General features: G+C 54.8%; 5 protein-coding genes across 10 annotated transcripts; 2 read left to right on the top strand and 3 right to left on the bottom strand.

The window, feature by feature from the left end:
* The first annotated feature begins 73 nt into the window (after positions 1 to 73).
* Positions 74 to 4,482, top strand: TM7SF2 (transmembrane 7 superfamily member 2). Of its 4 annotated transcripts, none has more exons than XM_041774221.1 (10): positions 74 to 295; positions 682 to 905; positions 985 to 1,039; positions 1,399 to 1,593; positions 1,673 to 1,823; positions 2,895 to 3,081; positions 3,169 to 3,337; positions 3,567 to 3,647; positions 3,732 to 3,854; positions 4,128 to 4,482. In XM_041774221.1, exons 1-10 carry the CDS (start codon positions 244 to 246, stop codon positions 4,286 to 4,288), a joined length of 1,398 nt encoding a protein of 465 aa, XP_041630155.1. In that variant the 5' UTR covers positions 74 to 243; the 3' UTR covers positions 4,289 to 4,482. The 4 variants fall into 4 exon arrangements, with proteins under 4 accessions (XP_041630155.1, XP_041630156.1, XP_041630157.1 ...); XM_041774222.1 differs by having other exon boundaries at positions 79 to 295; positions 682 to 878; XM_041774223.1 differs by having other exon boundaries at positions 84 to 295; positions 1,673 to 1,776; positions 2,962 to 3,081.
* A 144-nt stretch (positions 4,483 to 4,626) lies between these two features.
* ZNHIT2 (zinc finger HIT-type containing 2) lies at positions 4,627 to 5,947 on the bottom strand. Its single transcript, XM_041774225.1, has one exon. It carries the CDS (start codon positions 5,867 to 5,869, stop codon positions 4,676 to 4,678), a length of 1,194 nt encoding a protein of 397 aa, XP_041630159.1. The 5' UTR covers positions 5,870 to 5,947; the 3' UTR covers positions 4,627 to 4,675.
* A 3,435-nt stretch (positions 5,948 to 9,382) lies between these two features.
* Positions 9,383 to 11,226, bottom strand: FAU (FAU ubiquitin like and ribosomal protein S30 fusion). Its single transcript, XM_041721914.1, has 5 exons — positions 11,073 to 11,226; positions 10,732 to 10,814; positions 10,469 to 10,613; positions 9,987 to 10,042; positions 9,383 to 9,556 (listed from the first exon to the last, which is right to left on the bottom strand). Exons 2-5 carry the CDS (start codon positions 10,804 to 10,806, stop codon positions 9,431 to 9,433), a joined length of 402 nt encoding a protein of 133 aa, XP_041577848.1. The 5' UTR covers positions 10,807 to 10,814; positions 11,073 to 11,226; the 3' UTR covers positions 9,383 to 9,430.
* Positions 11,227 to 11,260: 34 nt separating this feature from the next.
* Positions 11,261 to 15,131, top strand: MRPL49 (mitochondrial ribosomal protein L49). The gene is made up of 4 exons (XM_041721913.1): positions 11,261 to 11,410; positions 12,431 to 12,581; positions 13,599 to 13,723; positions 13,851 to 15,131. Exons 1-4 carry the CDS (start codon positions 11,333 to 11,335, stop codon positions 13,995 to 13,997), a joined length of 501 nt encoding a protein of 166 aa, XP_041577847.1. The 5' UTR covers positions 11,261 to 11,332; the 3' UTR covers positions 13,998 to 15,131.
* Positions 15,057 to 22,438, bottom strand: SYVN1 (synoviolin 1). 3 transcript variants are annotated; one of them, XM_041721912.1, is made up of 16 exons: positions 22,119 to 22,438; positions 21,095 to 21,246; positions 20,771 to 20,863; positions 20,528 to 20,680; positions 20,338 to 20,386; positions 19,799 to 19,902; positions 19,047 to 19,173; positions 18,859 to 18,958; positions 18,705 to 18,770; positions 18,493 to 18,609; positions 18,235 to 18,398; positions 17,822 to 17,950; positions 17,583 to 17,738; positions 17,319 to 17,505; positions 16,383 to 16,534; positions 15,057 to 16,299 (listed from the first exon to the last, which is right to left on the bottom strand). In XM_041721912.1, exons 1-16 carry the CDS (start codon positions 22,264 to 22,266, stop codon positions 16,193 to 16,195), a joined length of 2,004 nt encoding a protein of 667 aa, XP_041577846.1. In that variant the 5' UTR covers positions 22,267 to 22,438; the 3' UTR covers positions 15,057 to 16,192. The 3 variants fall into 3 exon arrangements, with proteins under 3 accessions (XP_041577846.1, XP_041577844.1, XP_041577845.1); XM_041721910.1 differs by having other exon boundaries at positions 17,583 to 17,735; positions 22,119 to 22,273; XM_041721911.1 differs by having other exon boundaries at positions 21,095 to 21,243; positions 22,119 to 22,268.
* Positions 22,439 to 23,483: the final 1,045 nt, after the last annotated feature.

The raw sequence follows: 23,483 nt of genomic DNA, 5'->3' as shown, positions 1-23,483 counted from the left end.
TCCCGAGGTGCCTGCGTCAGGCCCACCCCCCAGAGCCGATTGGCTGGATTGCTGGGCCCATGATGGGCCGGGGGTGGGTCCACTTAGAGATCTCCGGATCGAGTGGTAGTAGTCTGAGCTCAGACCGAGCAGGTTCCAGTGCTGGCCTGATCCGCATCACCAAGCTCGTGTCCCGGGGGATGAGGTGGACTGTGTTTCTTTGACCGACTGTTGTGTACCCCCACCCCCGGTGGAGCGGAAACCATGGCCTCTCCTCAGGGATCCCGGGCTCCGCTGGAATTCGGGGGACCCCTGGGTAATGGGGAGAGGGTGGAATCTGGGGTCAGGCTCAGCGAGGGCGGGTGAACCGCAGGCGGCGGGGGTGGGGAGGGATACTGAGGAGCAAGATCTGAGAATGGAAGCCTGTGAATGGTATCCCGAGGCCGGGAGATGGAGGGGGGAGGGGAGGGAGAGGCGGGAGGCGCTGAGTGGAGGATTGTACCGAGAGCAGCAGGAAGGTCTTTGGGGGAGCGTGGAGGCGGGGGCCAGGATGGAAGTCCGGGCAGGAGACTGAGGGCGGAGAACGGGATATGGAGGGCAGGGGGAATGCCGAAGGGGCCCTGGAGACCACGGGGCGCCTGGTGGGGGGTTCGGAGGGCAGTTGCGGAGCGGACGCCTGATGCGATCGTCCCCCGCCCCCAGGCGCGGCGGCGCTGATGCTGCTGCTCCCTGCCACCATGTTCCACCTGCTCTTGGTGGCCCGCTCGGGCCCCGCGCGCCTCCTGGGCCCACCCCCCTACCTGCCGGGACTCCAAGTGCTGTGGAGCCCGAGGATGCTACTGCTGTGGCTCACCTGGCTCGGCCTGCAAGCGGCTCTCTACCTATTGCCTGCGCGCAAGGTGCACACTCGACTCGCGGGGCTCGCGGTGGGTAGCAGGCCAAGGGAGGCGGCTCCGCCAGACGAAGACACTTTCACCCCTTATCAGACCCCCTTTGTGCCTGCAGGTTGCCGAGGGACAGGAACTGAAGGACAAGAGTCGCCTGCTCTACCCCATTAACGGTGCTTGGGGGGATGGATCCTTGCGCTGGAGTCGTGGCTGGGGGTGGAGGTCTAGGCCCAGTGGAGATTAGCCTCCAACCCCAAGTCCGTTAGATGCCTATCTTATTTATGCTATGTGCCCAGGGTAGCCTTGGGGGATCTCACTTTCCCTCTCCACATCTTTTGTTTCTACATCCCTACCCACAGCATTTACTACTACTCTATGCACCAGAACAGTGGTGACCCACTGAAAGCCAAGGGCAAGATCCTTGACCTCCCTGGGCTTTGGACTGTGTGTGTTATGGAGGGGGGTGCAGTGGAGTGGAAGGGCAGAGGTGTAGGGACGCAGCCCCCAGGACTCATTGTGTACTGCAATTCAGGCTTCCAGGCCCTGATGCTGACAGCCCTGTTGGTGGGCTTGGCAGTGTCAGCAGGGCTGCCTCTGGGGGCGCTCCCCGAAATGCTCCTGCCCTTGGCATTTGCGGCCACCTTCACCACCTTCATTTTCAGCGTCTTTCTCTATCTGAAGGCCCTGGTGGCCCCTGCCTCGGCCCTGGCACCTGGGGGGAACTCAGGTGAGAGGGGTTCCAGGAGGGTGCAGACAGGAGTAGATGGGGGTGCTCACTTGAATCTTCAGCCTCCATTATTCTCCAGGCAATCCCATTTATGACTTCTTCCTGGGACGGGAGCTCAACCCGCGCGTCTGGTCCTTTGACTTCAAATATTTCTGTGAACTGCGGCCTGGCCTCATCGGCTGGGTATGCTGGGCATGGCTACATGGGCCAGAAGGAGGGGGGTGGGATGAGTAAGTAGTGCTTGGGCAGGGCAGGGCACTATTGCACAGATGTAAACCATTAATCATTCATTCATCCGACAAATATTTGTTGAGTCCACTCTGTGCCCTGGGCACTACTCTAGGTACAAGGAGACAAAAGAGAAAAAAGTTACAGGAAAGCATAGTAAAAAAAAAAAAAAAAAAAATCTGTTGTCAAGGAACCTACTTTCTATTGGGAAAGATAGACAAAAATAAAATATATATAGCATGGCAGGGGATGCTAAGTGCTAGGAAGAAAAAGTATGGAGGGAACAGGTGCAACTTTAAATAAATCAGCTCAAAATCTATTTTGAGGACAGGAGAGCTGATGCTATGCTGTCCGCTGGTTCTAGCAGTGCAGAACTTGAGACAGATCACTGGGCATAGCAAGCTGTCCATCACTAGTGGCCTTGATGTCATGCCAACTGTGGTTTTGGGTTAACACCACCCAGGCTGGACTGTGGTCAAGATTCCCCAAGGGTCTCTTGGGCAAGGTCCTCCTGTCACCCTAGAAACTAGAGGTGAGAGGAGGCCAAGTGTCCACCATGGATCTGCATCCTGGCCTCTGAGGTGATTTCCCCATGTGTGAAATAGGATCAGACCTTTCTGTGAAGGTTCTTGTGAGGATCAGAAGTGGTCGTATTAATGACAGCCCCAAACCCACTGATATCAGAATGGAGGCGGCCGCTGGCTAATCATGAGTATGTGCTGGACACATCATGCTTCATGCTGCCCATGCATTATGTCAATGAGTCCTCAGCTCTGTGATGCAGATCCATGATTATTTTCATTTCCCACATGGGATGGGGGAAACGGTGTCTTTGGAGAGGTTAAGCAACTTGCCGAAGTGGCAGAGCTGAGATTTATCCTCAAGCCTGAAATGTCCAGTGGCTTTCTATGTTGCTCTCCCCAAAGGAACATTACTGGACAAGGCAAGGGCCAACAGGAGGTTGCACCTCTGGAAGCATCTGTTGGTCTTTGTACAGGGGCTGGATCCATTCAATAAAGGGCCCAGGACTTGGTGACTGAGAACCAAGACAGATAAGCCACTGCCCCATCTAGGTGCTGCCACCTCTGTGGAGACAGGCTGGGGACAGACTGCCCTGTCCTCCCTCTCCTACAACCCCAGGTCCTCATCAACCTGGCTATGCTGATGCAGGAAGCAGAACTTCGGGGGAGTCCCTCACTGGCCATGTGGCTGGTCAATGGCTTCCAGCTACTCTATGTGGGTGATGCTCTCTGGCATGAGGTGAGGCTGGATGGGGTGAAGAGGCAGGGAGGGTGTTTGAGGACCTCATGGGGACTAAGCTAGTGTTTCTGGGTCTCATCCCTGCAGGAAGCTGTTCTCACCACCATGGACATCACACATGATGGGTTTGGCTTCATGCTGGCCTTTGGGGACCTAGCCTGGGTACCCTTCACTTACAGCCTGCAGGCCCAATTCCTGCTGCACCACCCACAGCCCCTGGGGTTGCCCGTGGCCTCAGTCATCTGCCTCATCAATGGTCAGTCATGAAGGGGCTCCTACCCCTCATTCATTCATGTTGTTTATTCAGTACCCAGTAGGTACTAAGCCTCAGGCATTTCCTTAAGAAGGGGTGGAGGTGTGTGGGGGGGTGGGGAGGACTGAGTCCTCGTTCTCCAGGCCAACTGGATCTGGGCTGTGGGTGGATGGTCAGTCAGGTAGTAGGCTAAAAACCTTAACCCTGACCACTTGTTCACGCTTTCCCTTAGCTGTTGGTTACTACATCTTCCGAGGAGCTAATTCCCAGAAGAACACCTTCCGAAAGAATCCTTCTGACCCCAGAGTGGCTGGTGAGCTGGGTTTCTAGGGTGCTACGAGGTGGTGCAGCAGGGCTTCCTACAGGTTCCCTCATCCCATTACCTGTCTTTCCTCAGACCTTGAGACCATCCCCACAGCCACTGGGCGACAGCTGCTGGTGTCTGGGTGGTGGGGTATGGTCCGCCATCCCAACTACCTTGGAGACCTCATCATGGCTCTGGCCTGGTCCTTGCCTTGTGGTGAGTGGCATGGGTGGGCACAGAACAGGGACCACGTGAGGGACAGAGGTGGTGATCACAGGATGCTCAGTCTGGGTGTGGAATGGAGAACAGGGATGTACCCTAGTAGAGGGAGCAGTCAGGAGGCTGGGAATGGACTGCGTAGCTGTGCCAGCACCTTGCTGCAGACCTGGACCTTTCACCACAGCCCCAATGTCCTATGAGCCATTAGATGTGGAAGTCTTTGTGAACTGGAGGGGCTGCTGAGTGATCACAGCCTCTACTTCCCCACAGGAGTGTCTCACCTGCTACCCTACTTCTACCTCCTCTACTTCACGGCACTACTGGTACACCGTGAGGCCCGGGATGAGCAGCAGTGCCTGCAGAAGTATGGCCTGGCCTGGCATGAATACTGTCGGCGTGTGCCTTACCGAATCCTGCCCTACATCTACTGAAGCAGCTCCACTCACCCCAGACTGGGGCATGTGCACTCAGCACCAGGAGCCTGGACTCCTACCCTGCTCCAAGCTCCAACAAGCAGGGATGAAAAGCCCGAGAGAGGTGCTCTGGAGCAAGGAGAAATGAAGCCAGTGCCCAAAAATGGAGTGGAGGGGCTGTTCTTTCTCCTTGGATAAACATCTAGAAACCATGGTACCACTTCCCTCCCTTTCTGGGGCCAGGGTGTTTAAAACTTTCTAGGTAAGCTCTGATCCAGGAAAAGCTGAAGTGGTCTATGGGCCCAAGAGTCTGGGGGTGGGGTGGGCAAGAGCTGTTCCTCAGAAACAGGCACTGCTGACAGGGAAGACCAGTCGCAGCTTTATTAATGACAAAGAGATCCCAGTTCAGCCAGGGAGCTCCTCAATGGGAATTCTTGGAGCAGGTGGCAGGGGTCCTCCCCAAAGCTGCTCCAACTCCTCGGTGAGGGCTACCACCTCCTCCGCCGCCACAGCATGGGCTCGATGGGCCCTTGCACAATCTAGAGCCAGGGATGTGAGGGCCACCTCATTTTCATTGCTCCAAGCCAACAGGAACTGGCACTTCTTCCGCGCCCGATAGAGGCGATCTCGCTCTTCCGCAGCCACAGCTTGCTTCCGGGCCTGGCTCAGGGTCTGTGCCAGGTGCCCCAGGGCTGCCAGCGTGTAGCCTTTCCGGTTGGCGGGGCTTTCACCCATCAGGATGCGGGCGGCTTCGCGCATGGCACCCCGTGTGCCCAGGGGCCCGGGCGGATGCTCGCCTGCTTCCAGCACCTGGGCTGCGGCCTGCAGGGCTTCCTCAGCAGAGGCGAAGACCTGCTGCGCACCCAGGGCTCCGGAAACGCCGAGCAGTGTGGCACAGAAGTCAGAGAGCAGTGCTTCGTCGCCGCCGTGATACAAGACGAGAGTGTGCGCATAGGCGAACAGCACATTGGGCAGCTGGAAGCGCACGAGTGGCGAGGCCCGGCCGCGGCTCAGACTGGCCAGCGCGGGGATCCGGGTGGGCACGGTGGGCGCGCAGGCCTCGGGAGGGTCTTCGAGAAACGGCTCAGCGGCGACCTCCTTCACGGGTTCCGGGGGCGTCCTCGCGGGGGTGGGCTCCAGCTCCGCAGGGTCACGGTCCGCAGCATCATCCACCTCCTCCAGAAGCCGCGGCCCAGCCCCACGGCCCCACCACCACGGCCTCCATGGGGGCAGCAGCCGCCCGGCCTCGCCACGATTCAGCAGCCGCTCGAAGGCCACCTTCTCTGCCGGGGCCAGTAGCTCCCAGAGTCTGGAGGGCCCGCCTGGCGCCGGGCCAGGCCTGAGGCCTGCGTCCTCGGGGTCGTCCTCGGTCTCGCGTTGCTGACGCAGCCGGCGTAGGGCGCTGGCCAGACGGCTGGGCGAGGCGCTGCGGCCGCGAAGCTCTCCCAGCACCTGGTCCCGGTAGAAGTCTTCGGCGCAGGTGCCATGCGCCCGGTAGCAGCGCAGGGAGCAGTAGGGCACATTACAGCGAGGGCAGGTGTAGCGCGCGGGCTTGGCCTCCCCGGCCGGGCAAAAACCGCAGGGCCCGGCCGGCTCCATGGCAACTGGCGCCCCGCGCCACTTACGAACACTCACAGGCCGCGCGGGGGCAACTTCCGGCGCTAATCGGTTACTTCCGCCTCCTGCCAAGGCCGACGGAGCGTGGTCAAAGCCCCCGAGGACTCTCGGCAACTTCCGCCCATGCTCGGTAGCCAAGCCCCACCCCTCTATCTAGTAGCACTCGAGCTGGCGCCGGCGTGGGTCGGGACGCACAGGATCCGCCCTGCGCGGTGAGAGGGCTGGGTAGTGCGCAGCCGGTGCCCCGCCGGTGCCCGCTCGCCCCCCAGTGGCTTCTTTTTTAGCACTGTAAAACGCCCTGTGGAAGTCGATCGGGAAGCACCTACTCGGGCCACTAACTGCGCAAGGCCCCTGGGGAAGGAGGTGTGTTCCTGAGCTGAGGGGCAGCCGAGAGCTGAGAACCTACGGGACATAGACAAATAAAGGGAGATGTAGAAATAGGGTGAACATGGACTACTTGGCCGAGACTCTGTTTTTGGAGGTGTTTCCCCTCTTGAGAGGAAAGAACAGATAACAGCCCCTGTTTGGTTTCCACCCCAAATCTATGGTTCATCCGACCTTTATTTTTTTTTTTAAAGATGTTATTTATTTATTTGTTTGTTTATTTATTTATTTATGAGAGACAGATATGGGGGGGCGGGGGAGAAGCAGGCTCCATGCAGGGAGCCCGACGTGGGACGTGGGACTCGATCCGGGGTCTCCAGGATCGGGGCTGAAGGCGGCGCTAAACCGCTGAGCCAGCCCGGCTGCCCCGGTTCATCAGACTTTTAGTACCGAATCCATACTATGTGCCAAAACACGAGGAGCAGAGATGGGATCCCCCCCGATGGAACTTCGTTTGAGGCCTTGATCCAGGGCACCCGGGGAAGTGAGCTCTGGTTCTTTAGTCCCTCACATCTAGTCCTGTGGAGGCCGAGAAAATTAGGGCCATTCAAGTTTAACATTGGCACAAATACAGCCATTGTACCTTTGGCAGCCATCTCAGGCCACTGTGACCAGGTACTGAACTCTACTTTACCCCAGCTACAGAAAAAAACGACAAAGCATGCCCTTATCAGAATAAGGAAGCAAGAGCTTGTGAGACCTCTTTACTGGAGATTCTCACACTCCCACCCTTACTGAAAAACCCCACCTTACCCCCAGACCAGCCCATAGAAACCCAGCTGTAACCCACCTCAGGGTCCAAGTCCCTGCTTCACTGTGTCCGGTATACTTGGACCCAAGCTCAAGCTTGTTAATAAACCTTTATGTACTTGCATCCGTGTCAGCTCCTTGGTGGTTTTCTCGGATTCACAATCTTGGGCACAACAGTCCCACCCAGTAAGTTCGACCTTCATAATACCTTGTTGTTATTTCTACACGAATCATCTATTTATCAAGATCTGGATGGATTCGATGACCTTCAAGTCCCTTCATTTTCTACATCCCCATTACTAGTCTCAGCTACTAGTCCCTTAACTGGCTCCCTTTCTTGCCAGCTGTTCAGAAAAATCAGCCACAAATTGGATCACCAGTCAGATCGCATCAGGCCCTGGCTTAAACCCTTCCCTGTACTTGTTAACTCTTCATTGCACTTGGACTCAGACCTGAACTCCTGTCCATGTCTCATGAAACCACACAGCTCTGCACACAGTCCCCTGGGCTGGACCTCTTCCATTATCTGATAGATTTCAGGCCTCATACACCCCAGATTCAGAGGACTTCCCTAGGATGTCTGTCCAACTCCACTGTTCCTTTCATTGTACCACCATTAATATTTCAATCCTTTTTTATTTATTTTTTTTATTCACGACATAGAGAGGCAGAGAGACAGGCAGAGGGAGAAGCAGGCTGCATGCAGGGAACCCGATGTGGGACTTGATCCCTGGTCTCCAGGATCAAACCCCAGGCTGAAGGCAGCGCTAAACTGCTGGGCCACCGGTGCTGCCCACCAAGTCTCTTTCTAAAAAGATTACTAGAGATAAAAATAGGCTATATGTTTGCACATTTGCTAGCTGGAGGATTCTGAATCTAAGCCCTTCATATCTTTTATTCTTCACAGCAACTCTCAAGCTGTGATGGCAGAAATCAAGTTAAGTTGTTTAAGGTCAGAAAATCAGAAGGAAGGATTCAAATTCAAGGCAGTCCAAGCCTGGATCTAAGGTCTTTACTTATGTTATACCGTATCTCAAGAATCAGCAGCATAAAAAATTTAGCAAAATGAGAGGAGACCCATGTTACTAGGGGAACCTCACAGGAGTCCCAGAGAATTCCATTCCCAGAACACTCAAGCAACCAACCCACCATCCTAAGCTGTGATTAGGTTAAGGAAGCTAGCTAGCCAGGTGGAGGTACAAACTTACCACAGTGCCAACGTAATCAGGCAGTGTTCTAGAGACTACTTTTAGGCAACAGGCTTGAGCAATGGAAGCCCGGATAAGGTAGAAGGGCCCATAGTGACCACCGGGCCAAAATAGGCCCATCAGCAATCCACATCACCATAGCCCTAGCTGACCAATGAGCTGCTTACAAAGGATAGCTACTAAAAGTTCCACATATTCCCCTAACTCCACCCCTCTCCCTTAACTACAGGCCATCCCCACTGCCTCCTGGCAGAAAGTCTCTCCTCTGATGCCACCACCCAGGGATCCCCCCCCCCCCCCAGAGTATTCAACCTGTGTATCTCTTTTCTTTTTGAAATGATGTTTTTAATTTTTTAAAAATGATTTTTAAAAAATTCTTATTTATTTATGATAGGCACACAGTGAGAGAGAGGCAGAGACACAGGCAGAGGGAGAAGCAGGCTCCACGCACTGGGAGCCTGACGTGGGATTTGATCCCGGATCTCCAGGATCGCGCCCTGGGCCAAAGGCAGGCGCTAAACTGCTGCGCCACCCAGGGATCCCTCTCTCTTTTGTTCTGCCCTAGGTGAACTCTTTTAGGGCTGGCACTGGCCTCTACCCAATAGGGTTGGCCCACACTTTCCCAAATAGGTACAGACTAGACCCCTGCCCTGGACTCCATTAAAGTCATAGCTGGTCTCAAGTTCAGGAAAGGTCAGATTAGCCTTCCCTGATAGAGGTCTTTTTACTCAAACTCCTCTACTGATGTCTTCATAATCCTCCTGAGAATTGTTATTGTCTGTTTAAAGAACAAGAACAGGGCGCCTGGGCAGCTCAGTTGTTTAAACATCTTACTCTGGGTTTCAGCTCAGATCTTGAGATGGAGCTGTGTCCAACCCCATGCTCAGATGGGGGTCTGCTTATAGATTTTCTTCCTCTGCCCCTCCCTCAAGTAAATAAATCTTTAAGTTGCTATCTTTGGATTACCAATTTCATGGTAAGCCTTTTCTTAGAGTTTATCATTTCTTCTCCATCCTAGCCAAGGGCCCCTGCATCTTCCAACTTGACAGTGGCAAGAAATTAAGACTCAGGCCTCAATGTTCTAATGAACACACCAGCCCTAGAAACCGTGTATCTGTGCTGAGACTCTGCGTGTGAAGATCAAACAATGAGATGACTGAACCAAGTGGCTTTATTGGGGAGAGCCAGGATTACAATGGACTTAAGAGTTGGCATTGGGGCCCTTCTTCTTGCCAAAGGTGGGCACAACATTGACAAAGCGTCGGTTGTACTGCATTCGTCGCTTGGCTCGGCCTGTCTTCTTCTTCTTTTTCTCCTGTTTGGCCACCTGGGAAAAGGGAGGGATGATCAAACCTTGGCTGACCTTTTATGCATTCCCTCAGTCTTAATTCTATTAGTTTATTTTTTTTAAATTTTTTATTTATTTATGATAGTCACAGAGACAGAGAGAGAGAGGCAGAGACACAGGCAGAGGGAGAAGCAGGCTCCATGCACCGGGAGCCTGATGTGGGATTCGATCCCGGGTCTCCAGGATCGCGCCCTGGGCCAAAGGCAGGCGCCAAACCGCTGCGCCACCCAGGGATCCCTCCCTCAGTCTTAATTCTAGAGGGAGAAGGCAGACAGAGGAAAGACCAAAGGTCTTGCTTGGCTTAGCTTTGATTTAAAACAAAACGCATAAAAAACCCTCACAAATAAACAAAACACAACAACAACAACAAAACCCAAAGTCTAAACACCCCACTAATACTTTCACCTACCTTGGGAGTCTGCCCTCTTACTTTCCCAGCACGGGCCAGCGAACCATGGACTTTACCTGGGGTGGGAACAGTCAAAAGACAGTTAGGAGAGCAAGAAGGACCCGCCCAGCAGAATCCTTTCTTTCTCAACTCAAGTCTTTAAAGAAACCAGACCAACAAGGAATGAGAACAAAGTTGTAGAGATATAACCTCTGACTGAGAGTGTTTTCTATGGTACATTCCATGGTTTCATTTCAGGATCTTCAAGCCCCTGACTTTAAACACAAGTGAAAAACACTTCCAGGAATCTAGTCTGACTTGATTTTTGTGAGAAAACAGGGTAAGTAACTGAAATAAAACTACATTCTGGCTCAGTCTCCCAAGGACCTCTCAATGAGGGAGGTAAACAGGAAGAACCACCCTGAGTTCAGGATACTGAACTCCACACTCCACACCCATTATGGGCTTACAAACATTTCAAAGGACTATGCTCCCCAACTCACCTCCAAGCATGCGGCCGGCTACCTCCAGGGTGGTCAGAGCCTCCACTCCACACTGACCTAGGGTAGCCTCATCCTCTAGAGGCGAGCCTGCCAGGAGCAGGACTTGATCTTCCGGGGCGATGCCCTCCAGCGAGGCTACATGAGCCTACGGGGAAAAATAGGACTCATCGGCGATCCCGCGGGGGGCGAGACTGAAGAACTCAGGAAGGGTTCTTCATCGTCCCCTCAGAGGACGATGCCCAGGAAGCACCACGCAGCCTTACCTTGATTTGGGCGACCGTCTCCTGGCCGGTCACCTCGAGGGTGTGTAGCTCCTGGGCGCGGACAAAGAGCTGCATGTCGGCGACTGAAGAAGGAAAGGGTTGTAAGAGACAAATGCTCTGGCAGAGAAGGAGTTGGGGGAAGGTGGCAAGCAGGGACCGATCGCGCTGGGATGTAGGTGGTCGCGGGATCTCACGTGGATAAGGCCGGGCCTCCCAGTGAGGTCGGCTGAGGACCGGAAGCTGACTCTCAAAGCAGATCCTCTCTATTTTCACCGCGCTCTCTGACCTCGCGGCCGACCTGTTATTAAGCCCTACAAATCCACCAATGGCCGAAATATTACCTGAACCGCGGACACGGCAACAGCTACCGCGAAGATGGAGTCGAGAAAGAGGAAGGGGCAAGGGCGCGTACGTCCTCACCGTCTGCTGCGTGCTACGTCACTGCGGAGCGACCGCTAGGGCCTTAGGTTTTTGTGCAGGCTTAGCTCCGCCTCTTCACGCCTTCCGCAGGCGCTCTTTCGGTCCCAGGCGGTGCTCCCAGGAAGGGGCGGGACGTAGCTGGTTGCGCGCGCAGGCGGCCAGTGTACGGGAGTAGTTCAAGATGGCCGCTGCCGTGTTCCGGGCTACGCTGAGAGGGTGGAGAACCGGCGTCCCGCCGGGCTGCAGGCTACGGCGGCTGGTGAGAACGCTCAGCCGGGAGGTGGAGGAAGAGGGCTGCTTTCAGTCTTGTTATTCCTGTAACTCTGGAGCTCTGATACAAGATAGAGGCAAAGCCTGCAGCGCGTTTTGGTGTGTGGGGCGTAGAACCTGATTGGTGGACAACGTAGGTTAGTCAGAACTGGGAGGGGCAGCATTAACTCCTGCTAATTTTTTAAAAGGGGTACTGTTCCACAGGTTAGGTAGGGGTCGACCCCAGATCATTGGCGACACTAATGGGAACCTAGAGTTCATGATGTACAGGCTACTTCATCCCGCTTCCCTCTTCTCGTAACTCCGGGGCCTGTCAGGACTCCAGGGTATCTTTTGGGAGAAATGTCCAAGAAGGATCTTCAGGCTGGAGGATGGGAGGACGGATTGCGGAGAGTTACCCTACGTAGATTATTAATGTCTTATTTTATTTTAGATGGAAAAAGGGAGTAATAAAATACCTAACTTGTATTCATTGTAAAAATCAAGTCAAAACAGTACCCTTAATACTTGTAGTCCAGTGCTTAGTGGTGTTTATACGAGGCCAAAATGTTTCAGAAAAGCGAGGGTCACATCGGATGATTGTGACTTGCTGAAGTTATCACGGTTGCTGAAGTGCCCAATCCAGAACAATAATATTTGTGTAGGATGTTTAGAGGAGACTTTAAGATACTGAAAAATAGTATATGGTCAGACTTACAGTAAATTGACTTTGGCTTTTGAGTCCCAGAGAAATCCCAAGAGAGGAGGGCTCTTCCGAGTGTTTGAACTTTTCCAGTCTCGCCTCTACTTAAGTCTGATGCAAACTTAAGTCTGATGCTTTCCTACCCCCCTTAAGTCTGATGCAAACTTAAGTCTGATGCTTTCCTACCCCCAGGCTTTTATTTATGCCATTCTTTGCACCTGTAGTGTTTCTTTTTTTTACTAAAGTTCTCCCTCTTCTGTGTGGGGTGGGTGTGTGGTGGATGGGCTGATGGGAGCAATGGTTGCTTATTCTTGTTTTTGGCCTCAGAGCCAGACCCAGGGGCCTCCTGATTACCCCAGCTTTGTGGAGTCTGTGGATGAATACCAGTTTGTGGAACGCCTGTTACCCCCTACCAGCATCCCAGAGCCCCCGAAGCATGAACATTATCCCACTCCTAGTGGTTGGCAGCCACCCAGAGGTGAGCTGGGCAATGGTGATGGCGTGAAGTTTACAGGAAAACCTCCCCCTCCCTAGTGGTCTACCTCACCAGCTGAGGCTCTGGGATTCCACAGTGGGTTCAGGATTTGTGTTGAGGTCTCTAAGGGCTTAGCATCTGTCTCATGTTCAAGGGCGGGCCTGGGAATGCAGCCCTGTTTCACTAGTACTGGTCCATTCACACTGTCAGGATGAGATCTTCCCATTCAGGAAAAGTGAAGCATAGAGAGAACACCTAAGAGGTTGGACCCCAACCCTACCCCAGTAGGCCATATAGCATAATTGGGAACAGAGCTTGGGAGTTGGGCAATTCTGGGTTCGAATTTGGCTCTGCTGTTCATTGTCAGTGTGATCATGAGTTACTCATTTAGCTTCTCCCAACCTCAGTTTCAGCAAAATGAAGATAATCTGCACAGTACATAAAGCACTTAGCACAGAGCCCTGTATGTGGTAGTAGGTGTTCAGTGCTGTAAATCCCCATTTCTTTGTGCTGGAGATTGGTATTAGCCTCCATGACCCAGGGGAGAAGTACAAGGATTGGTCCCAGATGAAGGACCTAAAGATCCACGGAGGCATGGCCCTAACTTCATTTTTTCTTGAGCACCTTCTGCTGTCACATCTGGCACTGGGCCTGTGAGGTTACCGGGGTGAACCAGCTGGTCCTGGCTCTAAATTTAGGGAAAGAGCAGGTCTTTTTTTTTTTTTTTTTTTAATTCATGATAGACATAGGGAGAGAGAGGCAGAGACAGGCAGAGGGAGAAGCAGGCTCCATGCAGGGAGCCCGACATGAGACTCAATCCTGGATCTCCAGGATCACACCCTGGGCCAAGGGCAGGTGCTAAACCGCTGAGCCACCCAGGGATTCCCCGAAAGAGCAGGTCTTCATGAGATCTAGAGGTGGCTTTACCATTGGGTGTGCTGATTCTCTGTAGACTGAGGGGAAGGGTGTTGGCTAAGGTGGGCCTGGGAAGATTTGACTTGTCATTCTTCCATATAACAGACCCCCCACCCAACCTGCCCTACTTTGTGCGGCGCTCTCGAATGCACAACATCCCTGTCTACAAGGACATCACACATGGCAACCGCCAGATGACTGTGATCCGAAAGGTGGAGGGAGACATCTGGGTAAGTGAGGGCATGGGTCAGGTCTGATTCTGACCTTTTCAGGGCTGAAGGAATGGGAGTCTACTAGAGGGGATGAACTGACCAGGTTTGATTTGTCATCTCCCCTTCTTCCACTCTCCCTCTCCAGGCCCTGCAGAAGGATGTGGAAGATTTTCTGAGTCTACTGCTGGGGAAGACACCTGTCACCCAGATCAATGAGGTGACAGGTACCTTACGGGTCAAAGGCTACTTTGACCAGCAGCTCAAAGCCTGGCTCCTGGAGAAGGGCTTCTGAGGCTCAGCTGAGCAGCCTGAATAATAGCATCCCCCACAGACTAGAGTTTAGGGGGTCATGGAAGGAGGGGGATGGCTGTTGGAGCAATTAGGTCAGGAGGTATAAATGCCAGGCCTAAGAGCTTGGGCAGGGCAGAGGAAGTTAGGCTAAAGGGCTTCAGAGCAGGCCTTGTTCATATTAAGGGGTAATGGGACCCTCTTCACAGGTGCCAGCAGTGGGAGAGGGCTGTGTGACATTGGTGACCCTGCCTTCATCAGAGCTCATTGGGTTCTGCTGTTCAAATTCTGGAGGTTGACGACTGCCCCTCTAGTGAAGTAATAGCCCAACCCTGTTTAGGGGAGGGTATCACAGGGTAAACCCACTGAGCACATTCCTTCTTTGTCCCTCAGACCCTCACTGCTGCAGACATTCCTGAGGCTCCAGGCCAGACCTGGTTTGGTAGAGGCTATGGAGAACACAGAGGACTCAGGCCTGGGTCCCAGGGATCTTCAGTTCCAAGTGCAATGCTGGTACAGACATAGAACGCCCATGGCAGCCCCTGGGCTCATTCTTTTTACCCGTGGAGTAGAAGGCCCAGTCACCTCTGCCATTCTAGGCAGGATTTGGGCCTGACAGTATTTCTAGCTCCTGGAAGCTGTGATTAGCTTTAGCTGTTGTGTCCACAAGGGGGTGCCTGGGAGCTCCCAGCCTGCCTTTCCAGCTTGCTGGCCTCTTATCAAGGCTGGACAGGGGCTTTGCAGGAAGAAAGATGCTGGCCTTTTGCCCCTGCCATCCCATCCCACCCCAGCCAATGATCCTTCACACTTGCCTCATCCTTGGGAGTTACAAAGGTCAGAGGCCTGAGTGCCCACCCTCAAACTAGTTAGGAACAAGGTTCAAAGCATGGCTCCCCTACTTGTTCTATGTCCTGGGGCTCAGTTTCTTCATATGGAAAATGGGGACATCTTCACAATTGTTTAATGGCTTGTCTAAATCCACGTTCCTGGGGATTCTCAAGTCTGCAGCCTGAGCAAGAAAAAGCAACCTGGCACACTGATCCCATGACACCAGCTCCACCAGTTGTTAATGCGAGTCTTTATTAGGCTGTATATACAATTTAAGCTATTAAAATTTGTACAATATTTACAAATTAAATAATCATCTGAAACTGTCTCCAGCAACTCTTGTAACACAGAACCGAGGATAAAAAAAGACAGGGGCAGGCAGGCCTCGGCTCCTGTGGTCCCTACCTGGCCCAGTGCCTTTTCTAAACTGGAAAGACCAGGAGCCTGACACTCCTGCTCCTCTTTCTTAGGGTCAAGATTTCAAGTTCAAAGACAAAAATTTAAGCCAAAAAACAACAGCAAGGAAGTAATTCCAATTCTTCAAAACTCAGAAGTTCTGTAAGTTGAGAAGTGACCTTCCACAGATTCTCAGGCTTGCAGTGGTTCAGGAGCAGACATGAGCCCTCAGCCTGGAGTGAGGCTGGGCAGTGGTTGCTGGGTGAGACTAGGAACAGTCTCACTTTATAAACTGCAGGGAGAGAGGGACCTGGGGCAAGGGCAGGGTGCCTCAAGGCTGCCCACCTGCTCCTCCACCCCCAGTACTCCTTTCCCTGAGCTGTGCAGTTGTAAAACACGGAAACACCACAGGGCGGAAGTGACACAGCCACCATCACAAAGGGCTCATAGGGAGTTTAGAGTCAAAAGGGACATCAGTACCAGTCTTGGTGGGTGGCCCAGGGAGCAAGTTCCTGGTCTGCCTCCAGCTCCTTTAAGTTCACACATGGGATTGGGGAGCTAATACTGTTTTAGCACTGAAGCGACTTCACACACACACACACACACACACACGCACACACACAAAAGTGAGGCTTGGAGGAGCAACCCCTTCTCCCAGAGAGGAGTGAGGGTGTAGGGGGCTTCTCAGAGACTATGCCTCTCTGCCTTCACGGCCCCAGCAGGACAGGCTGAAGGGTGGGAGAGAGAGGCTGGGACTAACCCAAGGTCCCCATGGCTGCCCGGGACTGGAAGGGCTGGAGTCAACTGGGGCCTCAGGCTTCTTTCCATTTGGCCTAGGGGATGCTGCCTCCTTTGTCTCAGAGCTTGGGGTTCTTACTCCCTGGTGCAGATAGAGGGAGTGGGCACTTGGTGGCAGGACATGTTACAGCAAGGGCTGCTCAGGAGAGTGGAGGCAGGGGTGGGACCGGGGTAGTGTCAGTGGGCAACAGGGGACTCCAACTTTTGCAGGCGGCGGCGGCGGAGCTCTGCTGCATCAGGCTCCCCATCCTCGGGCAGCTCCTCTGTGCCCATTGACTCAGGAGCTGGTGACAGAGTTCAGAAGTAGAACCTACAGAAGTTCCTTCCCCACTCCCTACCCCCCGCTTCCGAGGCTGACTCAGGCTACCTGGAGGCTTTTCAGGCTCCGGGGTTGGTGAGGAAGCTCCTGGGGATGGTGTGGTGGCCTCCGAGCTGGGGCTGCTGGTGGGGGAGGCAGCAGTGACAACCACAGGGGCAGGCTCCTCAGTGGGGCTGACTGAGGTGGCCAGCCGGGGTGGACTAGGAAGAAAAGAGGTAGAGGCAGGTGAGGCCTTGATATCCAGGCACAACTGGGCATACTTTTTGGTCCCTTGTGAGCATTGTAGGGTAGAGTCAGCACTGATGTACCTCTGCAGCCTGACTTAGCAGCAGACACAATGATATGTGTGAGTTCTCGTGATTCCATACTACAGATGGACCGTAGACCACTTGCAGGCCTTGTTCACTATTAAACTGCCATTTCTAATGGGGTGCCGGGCTCTGTACACACTCAAATCTCAGACTCAAGCTCCCCTCCCAGGCTGTGCTGTCACTGCTGTGTGCCAGGCACTCTGTGCATGTGACCTGTGCACAGGACTTAGGACCCATCTATTCAAATAAGGTAATAGTGGTCACCAAACAAGTGAGTGGTGGGACCACGATGTGAACTTTGGCCAGGCTGGCTCTGGGCAACTTTTTTATATACTGTTTCAGATCAGGGGCATTTGTTCCCAGGCACAGGGTCACTGTATGTGAGAAGCGTACACGTGATGAACTAAAGCACTGAGAATTAGGAGTAATTTGACTTTAGAAAAATATAAAGGAGCAAAACTCAAAATCAGCTAATGAACATCAGTCCTGTGACAGAGGCCTCAAGAACCTGGGGATCCTAGTCTGTCTACAGATAGGTTGGCCTGAATCCATAGGTGACACGGAGTGGCAGAAAAGAAAAAGACCAAGAACCCTGGCCAGGGGCCTTCTGTTGGCAGCTCTACGCTGCCGTCGCCCCCCTCCCTCCCGCCCCCCATACCTGGAACAGACATACCCCAAGGAGGCGAGCACAGTGAGGTACTGGTTGATCTGCAGCATGGCGGCGTCCAGCAGTGTGTGGATGTTGCGCAGGCTCTGCAGCCGAGCCTCCAGGTGCTGCCGCTCATGGCCTTCCAGAGCCCGCAGCTCCTCCGGGGTCAGCCCAGCAAAGCCCGCAGGGGGCACGGGCATTGGGGGGAAGGCTGGAGAGAGGCAGAGGCTCAGCCTGGGCCTAACACCCCGTACCCTCCAGATTAACCCTGAGAGTGGCTCAGCTCACCAAAGGGTGGAGGCAGCGGCATGCCCATCCAGGGTGGAGGGAAGGGGAAGCCTGGGGTGGGGCCAGCCTCAGGGGTGGGGGCAGAGCCAGGGGCCGAGGCAGAGGCAGCAGAAGCAGCTGTGGTTGTGGCTGCTCCATTGGGCCGAGAAAGGGCTGCTGAAGAGTAAGAATAGGAAGTTAAGAGACCTCTGCTTCCATTCCTCCCACCCCTTGGCTGTCTCAGTACCCAAAGGACTCACCTGCACTGGTAGATGGTGGGGCCACAGGCTCTCCTGAGCTGGGGGGAGGTGGGACAGGTGGGAAGGGGCCCATGGGGGGCCACAGCGGGAACATGCCTGGAGGAAAGGGAGGCAGGAGGCCCTGTGGGACTGCGAGAGAACGGGGCAGTGAGAAGAGGTCCAAAGTGAGATAGATGCAAATATATGCAAGGGGCTGGCTGTTAGGAACTTTAGGAACTCTATCCCTGCTCTCACAGGCCTCTCTGAGCTCAGCACGTGATTACTAGCCACTGATGTTCCTCTCTATGACCCTCTCCCCCACCTAGACTGAGCTGAAGAACAGGGAGTCTGATTCACGTCAGCATTTCCCATACCCAGCTCAGGGCAAGTACTCAACGGAGTGTGTTGAATGGCCAAATGAGGGGGCCACTCACAGTTGGGGGGCTGGGGCAGGAGTGGTGGGGGGTGAGCAGCCGGTGGTGGCCCCTGATCCGCAGGTTCAGGAGGCGGTGGTGACTGGGTTGGCAGTGATGCCCGAAGGACGTCCATACGGCAGGTAGGGCAGGTCTGCTGCCGTTGGAACCAGGAACGCAGGCAGCTGGGGGTCAAGACCAGGCAATGGTCAGCGGTCCCTGGGGGCCTGCCTTCCACACCGTATTCCTTGGTGTCAGGCTCCCCAGGCCCCCTCCTACCTGGTGTGGAAAATGTGGTTGCAGGGCAGTCTCTTGGCACCAGTCACCATCTCTTCTCGGCAGATGATGCAGACATTGTCCATTGCCTGGAGTTCCTCTGGGGTGGCATCTGGATACCTAATTAGGATGGTCCAAGGATATGTCAAGACCAGAGGCAGAGATGGGAGAACCTGGGGCAGAGCTTGGAAGAACCACTAGAGCGGCCCACTTACAGTGTGTTCATGTTGCGGATAGCTCGGCGAGACATGATGGCATCTGTCACAGCTTTCTTGAACTGTCTGAAAGGACAGTTTCAGTGAAAGTTGGGTGATGGGGGGAGGATTAGGTATGGGTCAGGCAGGCTGGGCTGGGCTGAGCTGGGCTTACCTCATGGCCAGGTACATAGGCCGGATAGCAAAGAGAGGGAAGGTGTGCACCTTGATCATGATGGTCATGAAAGCCATATACAGCAAAACCTTGATGAAGCCTGGGGGCAAGGGGAGGTGCAGTCACAGGGCCTGGGAGGCAAGGCTGGGATGTCGATCCAGGTCAGGGGAGGCCTGGGCTCTTCTCACCTGTAAACAGCTCTGTGTAGAGCATGTACACAGCCTTGTTATCCCAGGGGTTCTCACTCTGGAGGTCCACGGAGTGCAGGACATACTTGATGAAGATGGTGAGCACCATAGTCATCAGGATCGCATACTAGAGGAGGACGAGGGGGTGGGGGGCCATAAGACACAGTACCCCCTTGCTGCAGTCACCCTCTGCCAGTGCAGTGATACCAGCATGGGCTCAGACACAATGGCGTCCTCCTAGCTCCTCCACTCACGAGCTCCTGCAACTTCTGGCAACTCACCAGACCCCTCCAACCCTGTCGGCGTGTTAAGTGACAGAATTAACTGTCCCTTTGTAATGACACTGTTTTGCCAATGAAAAGATACAAGTCAAGTGCTCAGCACAGGGTCTAGCATACAGCTAGCACTCAACAAATGTGAGCTGTTATCACCAAACACACCTCCTTAGCTATCTGTCAGCTAATTCCTTTATCCATCAATAGCCAGCTCCTCTGGTGTCAACTTTGAGTGTCAACTTTCCCTGAGTGCCAGGTCAGGGCTCCTCCTCCACACATGCCTCTTTCTGTCCTCCCCCCACTCTCCCAGGTGTGAGCATGTAGAAGGCAGGAGCCGAGACTGGCTGATCGCTGCTCCCTGGTGGCCTGCACAGGCCTGACCCCAGAACAGGTGCTCAGGAAGGGTTTATCGTGTTATTCAAGGCATGTTCACTGCCACCTCAGACTTGCCCTCCCAACCTCCCAAGCCAGTTTTACCTCAAAGCCAAACACCAGCTGCACAGAGGCCCCACGGGTCAGGATGCTGTGATAGGCATGGCTGACGAAGAGGAAGTCCAGGATGCCCAGGAGGAACATGAGGGCTGTGGGGACCCCCCAAATGGGTTGGTCGGGTCAGCCTAGGGTCTGACAGCCACTTCCTGGTTTAAGAGCCCTCCCTGCTACCCTCCAGCCCATCGTGGCCCTAGCCATCTAGTCAGGTGGCACACTCCATTGAACCCAGCCCCCTGGGAACTCCCAATTTTGCCTAGGAGGGTATCAGAGCGGCCCAAGCTCCAGGTGAGGAGGCCAAGAGCTAAGGGGCTGGGCAGTTGAGAAGCCCTGGAGTGGAACCGGGCAGAGATGATGCAAATTAACTTCCCAATTTATCTTTCCTGTACAGCTGTGGGTTGAGGGGGATGCCTATGCTCTAGTGTACAGGTCCACGGTTAGTGACTTCCCATGTTCCATGTTCCAATCCTCCACGGTGTCTCTTCTCCCTCCAGCTCCCTCCATCCCCTCCCATGGATCTCACTCACAGACAATGCGGCAGTGAAAGAGCCAGGAGATATTGGGGCTGCGTTCCATCTGAGGCAGAGCAGAAAGGGGGCCCATCAGGAAGGCTGGGGCTGACCCCACATCCCCAACCCAGCCTTCACTGCACAAGCCTACCCACCAAGCCACTCCTTGGCTCCCATCTGCTTCAGAGAACCCTCTGACCCAACTCACAAAGTCCACACGGTCCTCAGCCAGCCAGTGGAAACACTTGAGGAAGAGAAGGAGAGTGAAAAGTGCAACGAAGCGGGGGCTGAAGTCGTCCCGAAAGACAGTGAAGGCCAGACAAGTCTCAGTGACAGCATACCAGGAACGTTCCAGAAGGTGCTGGGGAGTGAACAAGGAATGATGAGGAACACAAGACATTCTGCTTGCCCAGCCCCCTGCCCCTCACTTTTGGAGTCATGAACATCTTACCTCCATCTCTGCTGCCCTCAGCTGTCCAAAGAACACCTTGCCCATCACTTTGCCCAAGAGAAAGACAAGTACAAAGGCCTGGATGTAGAGGACCTAGGAGTGAGAAGAGACTATGGTTTGAGGTCACTTTCTGCTCTGCTATGTCTGGGGTTCATCACCCGGGAACCTCCCTATGTCCCCATCACAATTAGTTCAAAATACGACAGCTAGCAGCTTCTTCACTTCTAGTCTGCTTACCTGACCTCTAGCTCCGCCCCTGCCTCAAGCAAACGCCTCCTCCCCTCCCAGGGAGTTCCTCCCACCCTGAGCCCTGTCTGTACTCACTGCCATGCTGGGGCTGGACTTGGTCAAGTACACCACAGTGGGGTAGAACTGGTGCTTGAGGTAGTAGGCATGAGCCACTACGGCCCCGGTCAGAGCCAGGCTGGCCGCCATCATCACTGCAGTGCGGAACATCGCCCCGGCCTGGAGACCTGCTTGGGGAGAGGGAAGGAATAACCCGGGTGATGCGTCCACCGTGCAGACCGAGCACAGCGCCCGAAACGCAGTGTCATTAAACAGGAGGGGGAAAAAAGACTCGCCTCACCTCACCCTCATAATCAAGAATAGCAAGACGTCAAGAATAGCATACGCTCCCCCATTTTACAAATAAGAAAATGGAGACTCAAAGGGGTTAAGCGATCGCAATGACGCAAAGCCTGGAGCCCGGATCAGTCTTGTTTCAAATCTAGGGCTTTCCATGCCGCCGCCTCTAGGGAGGTACGAGGAGAGGCAACCGTGCTGGAGGAAGGGGAACCGCTACCACAGCCTCTTAAAAGGTGATGCGGAGGATGCACACGCAAAAACCTCCGGAAGCAGGAACGTGCCGCCTGGACTAGGAGAAGCTAGGCGCTGGGGGGCGCAGCCGGGCAGGCGACAGCGACGATGACAGCTCGGCCAGGGTGGGCAGCTGCGACACGCGCCCCGCGGGAGCGGGCGGGTACGTCAGTCTGGAACCCTGGCGTCCCCCAACCCCCGGGGCAGGGTCCCCTCGGGGCAGCGGAGAAACGGACGACCGCCGCGATGCAGCGGCGGCAGGGAGAGGGACCCGGGTCGTCCCCGCACCTGTGATGGCCGGGAGCTGCGACTGTCGCAGGCGGGGCCCAGCCTCTGGAGAGCAGCTGCCGGGAGCTGCGACTGTCACAGGCGGGGCCCAGCCTCTGGAGAGCAGCTGCGCGGGCACCCGAGGTCGACGGACAACTGACAAGCCGGGCTGAGGGGGCGCGCCGACCCCGGAGCCCTCAAGGGGAGGACCCAGGTCCCGACTCCAACCACTACCCGGGCCCGACCCCGACCCCGGCCGACTCACCAGGAGCCCACCGCAGCGAGCCAGCTCGATCCCCGAGACTGCGGAGGCGACTTCGGTTAACGACACTCCCCACCCCCTGCGAGCCGGAACTTCGGGGGTGAGACACCTCACTTCCGGCGGGGCGCCGTGTGGACCGTACCAAGTGCATCCTTCCTTCGGCCGCACCACGCACCCTCCGTGGCGCCGGGAGCAGTAGTCCCACCACCGTATCCAGACGTCGTGCCCACTGCCGGAGCAGGAGATGCGAGAGGTGGTCAGAGTGGAATAGGGCAGCGAGGGAGGTAGCTGGGGTCCCCCCGTGTATTCGTCCCGGATGGTATCGTCTCGGTCTCCGAGGCGACTCAACCTAGCGAAGGACTCCGGCTCCCCCGCGGGGAGGAAGGTGGGACCGGTGCGGACCGTACCACTTGGAGGGGGGCGCGTGCAAGGGCCAGACGCCACAGGCTTAACAGAAATTAAATGTTTTAGAGTCTCATTCCAGAAGATTTCACAACGAATTAACAAATAAATTCGGAAAAGAAAAATTTGCTCCTCCACGATCACCCCCAAATTGTGTGGGAGTGTGTTGGGTCCCCGTGGCTGCTACTAATTGGCCGAATAGAGTTACGCGGACCAATAAAAAAAGGAAATTTGCCGGCCAACGGAAAGGGAGAAGCAGGTGAGTGGTTGCTAGGGACGAAAGGCGGCGTTGCCTAGGTCTAGGTCCAAGCCCAGTGGGCGGACAGCTGGCGGAGAGAGAGGGAAGGAGGGAGGGGGCCCGCAGGCCGTGGGCGGGTGATGTGTGCCTGCCCAGCCCGAGCGTTTGCTGCGCCACGAGAGGGAGGGCAGGCTGGTGTGTGTAGACTAGGAAGGCAGACCTTTAATTCCGGCTAATCTTGGGATAGTGTTCTGTGCAAAGGGATTGACTTCAGCTTCCCTGGGCCTACAGCTCTGCTCTCCTCGTGTTGTCCAGTCCCCCGCGGTAAGCGCAGCTCCCACTGGCCTTGGGCTGCCCAGTATTTCAGTTGATGTCGCAGTCGCAGCCAAGCCAGTCTGCGCATTGACAGAATGAAGACAATATGCCAAATTGCATCTTGCGTTTTCCTCTTTCTCATTTGGCAATCAAGCATCAAGCTTTATGGGCGAGGAGGTGCTCTGCTTATTTCGTACCTGGGACAGCTGAGGTTCAGAGATTTAACAGGACCTGTTTTAGGATTGGCATATGGTCTGTGCGACTCTAAATTCCCGTCCTGTTGGCTTCAGCCACCTTCACTTCCTCCTGAATTGGCCTGACCAATTTAGCTTGTAACCTGTCACAAAGTTGGCTCCCCCAGGCCAGGTATTACTTTCTAGTGACTCCATCCAGTGGTCAGCTTCAGTTCTTGC

This window comes from Vulpes lagopus, chromosome 11, assembly GCF_018345385.1.
Source record: "Vulpes lagopus strain Blue_001 chromosome 11, ASM1834538v1, whole genome shotgun sequence".
Lineage (NCBI taxonomy): Eukaryota > Metazoa > Chordata > Mammalia > Carnivora > Canidae > Vulpes > Vulpes lagopus.
The sequence above is the reverse complement of the archived record's forward strand: the minus strand, read 5'-3'. Positions and strand labels throughout refer to the sequence as shown.